This window comes from Sitodiplosis mosellana, unplaced genomic scaffold (assembly GCF_009176505.1).
Source record: "Sitodiplosis mosellana isolate CC-2019 unplaced genomic scaffold, AAFC_SMos_1.0 Smas_scaffold_4168, whole genome shotgun sequence".
Classification (NCBI taxonomy): domain Eukaryota; kingdom Metazoa; phylum Arthropoda; class Insecta; order Diptera; family Cecidomyiidae; genus Sitodiplosis; species Sitodiplosis mosellana.
Genome location: NW_022599410.1, coordinates 1 through 2327, shown reverse-complemented (window position 1 = coordinate 2327; position 2327 = coordinate 1). Strand labels below are relative to the sequence as shown.

General features: G+C 33.0%; 1 protein-coding gene across 1 annotated transcript; it reads right to left on the bottom strand.

Moving 5' to 3' along the window:
- Positions 1-243: 243 nt before the first annotated feature.
- On the bottom strand, positions 244-862 carry LOC129572113 (UDP-glucosyltransferase 2-like; the record flags this gene model as incomplete). Its single annotated transcript, XM_055452030.1, has 3 exons — positions 823-862; positions 494-728; positions 244-405 (listed from the first exon to the last, which is right to left on the bottom strand). Coding segments are annotated over exons 1-3 (436 nt in total), but the record flags the coding sequence as incomplete, so codon positions are not given.
- Between the last annotated feature and the right edge of the window lie 1465 nt (positions 863-2327).

Sequence of the window (2327 nt, the reverse complement as noted above, 5' to 3'; positions counted from 1 at the left end):
AAATGAGCACTAAATCTACACAAAAGGGATTTACAAAAAGCGAAAATTGTCAGGCTGAAGAGTACTGACCTTTTCCGAACAATAAAAAAATGAGTTCTGATAATAAAATATTGGACTGATAGTCAAAAATTCGCTTGTACTTGTCAACAAACAACAATGATTGATAACGGTCAAAAGTTTGACCGTTAAACATTACGAAAAAAAAGAATGAAAAGTTCAGAAAAATATCAAAAATATTCTCACCCAAGAATGTTTGAATTTTTTCTTTTGGCGATTTGGATGTGTTGATAAGACTTCCTAAACTAAAGAAGATAACCCCATGTGTTGATTCATCTAAAAATTTCTGAAGATCTTCGGGCAATGGTTTCACGGTTTTCACATGGGCGCCTCCAATATTTATAGTACCTATCGAATCAAGACCGATGGTTTTGATTTCAAAAAGTTATAATAAGCAAAGTTACAATGTTAAAAATGAAGAAGAATCGGATCAGACCTGGCATTGCTGGCCGTGGTGGTGCCAAGGCTCGGTGTGAGTTGACAAATATAACCGATATGCTTTTCAATAGATCGTTCAACGATGGCAACGGTTCCAAATGGGCAAAGTATTTTTTCATCAATGCTTCCTCACGCGGCAAATATACAAATCGACGAATGAAATAATCGTAAAATGTCACTATCGTATTGTACCACCGCTGATTGAATGACATGTTGTCGGTGTACGGCAACTTCTGTAAATTCAATATGAAAAATATCTCGAAAAAGTCGAAATTTCATCTGGGTAAAAAAACTCAATCCATTGAAGAAAACAAGCGAGAAACTTACCCAATGTGGAGCAATACTCCATAGTATCAACAGACCCATATTTTCATCGATATAATTCGTAATACCAAATCAATTATAAATTCGTTAGCATATCAATACTTGAATAAAATGCTTTGAAAGCAGTGAAAATGTTTAAAACTTTCAAATCGTAACGAATGGTGCTTTGAATTTGTGTGCAAACGCATTCATTTTATTCACAATTGGTGACAACACGGAAATTTCTTTCAATTAATCAAATTCAGCCGAATCCTGCAAATCGGTTTGTGGAACTGGAAGGATTTTCTTTCAATAAAATATTTCTAAATTCAAAATGAGCTTTCACTATCCGAACTTTCGCTTACATAAACTATGAATGTCGAACGGTGGATCGATGAGCACTTCTTAGTAATTTTCCAAATTTGAATTGCTCATTGACCGGCTTGTTAAGAATGTAACCTCATTTCCATGATTTAAAAGTGCGTTTACAAATGTTCGCAGGTACAAAATGTGGATTGGTCCATTATATGGGCCCATCAATAGTACTTTATATCCATTGGACAGTGTGACAAGAATAGACAGCGCAAGGAGAATTTTCCAATTCTTTGAGACTCAAAGAAAGAATGAATTGAACATTCCGATCTCCTTACCATTTTTAAGGTTTTTTGTTTTGACCACTTGTTTCTTCAAATGTCTAGCCAAAACTGATCGAAATTTAAAATTTAAACCAGCAAGACAGATAATAATTACATAAATATGCCATGGTCGATTTTCAAGATTGATTTGAAGCAAGTATTTATTCAGGGCATTGATACAATACTCATGTGAAGGAAAGTATTAATCAATTTGATTGTTTCAATCAGATGAACCAGTTTTTGCTTCGAAATTTTGCTCAATTTCTACGGTATCCTTGGACAAAACATTCATAAACACTTTAAAAACTGCGTCATTGGATTTTTGAGTGTTAAAATTTGAGCGAAATTCGAATTTCACTCGATTTCATATATAATTTGCAATGTCATAAATATGATCTAAGCCATTTTTTGTTGTCAACCTTTTGTTTATATAAAAGAATTAGAAAAAATGCATGTGCTTCTTCATTCGTTTGTATAAGAACAATATAATAATCAGTTTGAATCAGGTAGTAAAACACAATTCACTGCGTAATAAATATATAAACATTTGAGTTATCATTTCCGCAAGACAATTTAAGATTACAATACAATTTAATATTTTGCACACGTGAGTGCACTAGACTCAACTATTCGTTTCAGATAGTTTTTTTCTCTGATTTGAGCAAATCAATTTTGTTTTTTTCCTGACTTTGTTCCAACCTTTTTTTTGCAAATACTTTCTTGACGATTGAGTAGAGAGCAAAAACTATCGCAAAAACTGCGATCAGATCAGCGATAACGATGTCAAGTGAAAGATAAGTAAACCATGACATGTTAGTAGCATGTGATTTTAAATGTTTTGCACCTTTGAATTTAGCGACGATTTTACCATTTTTGATGTTTTCGAATTTTCCG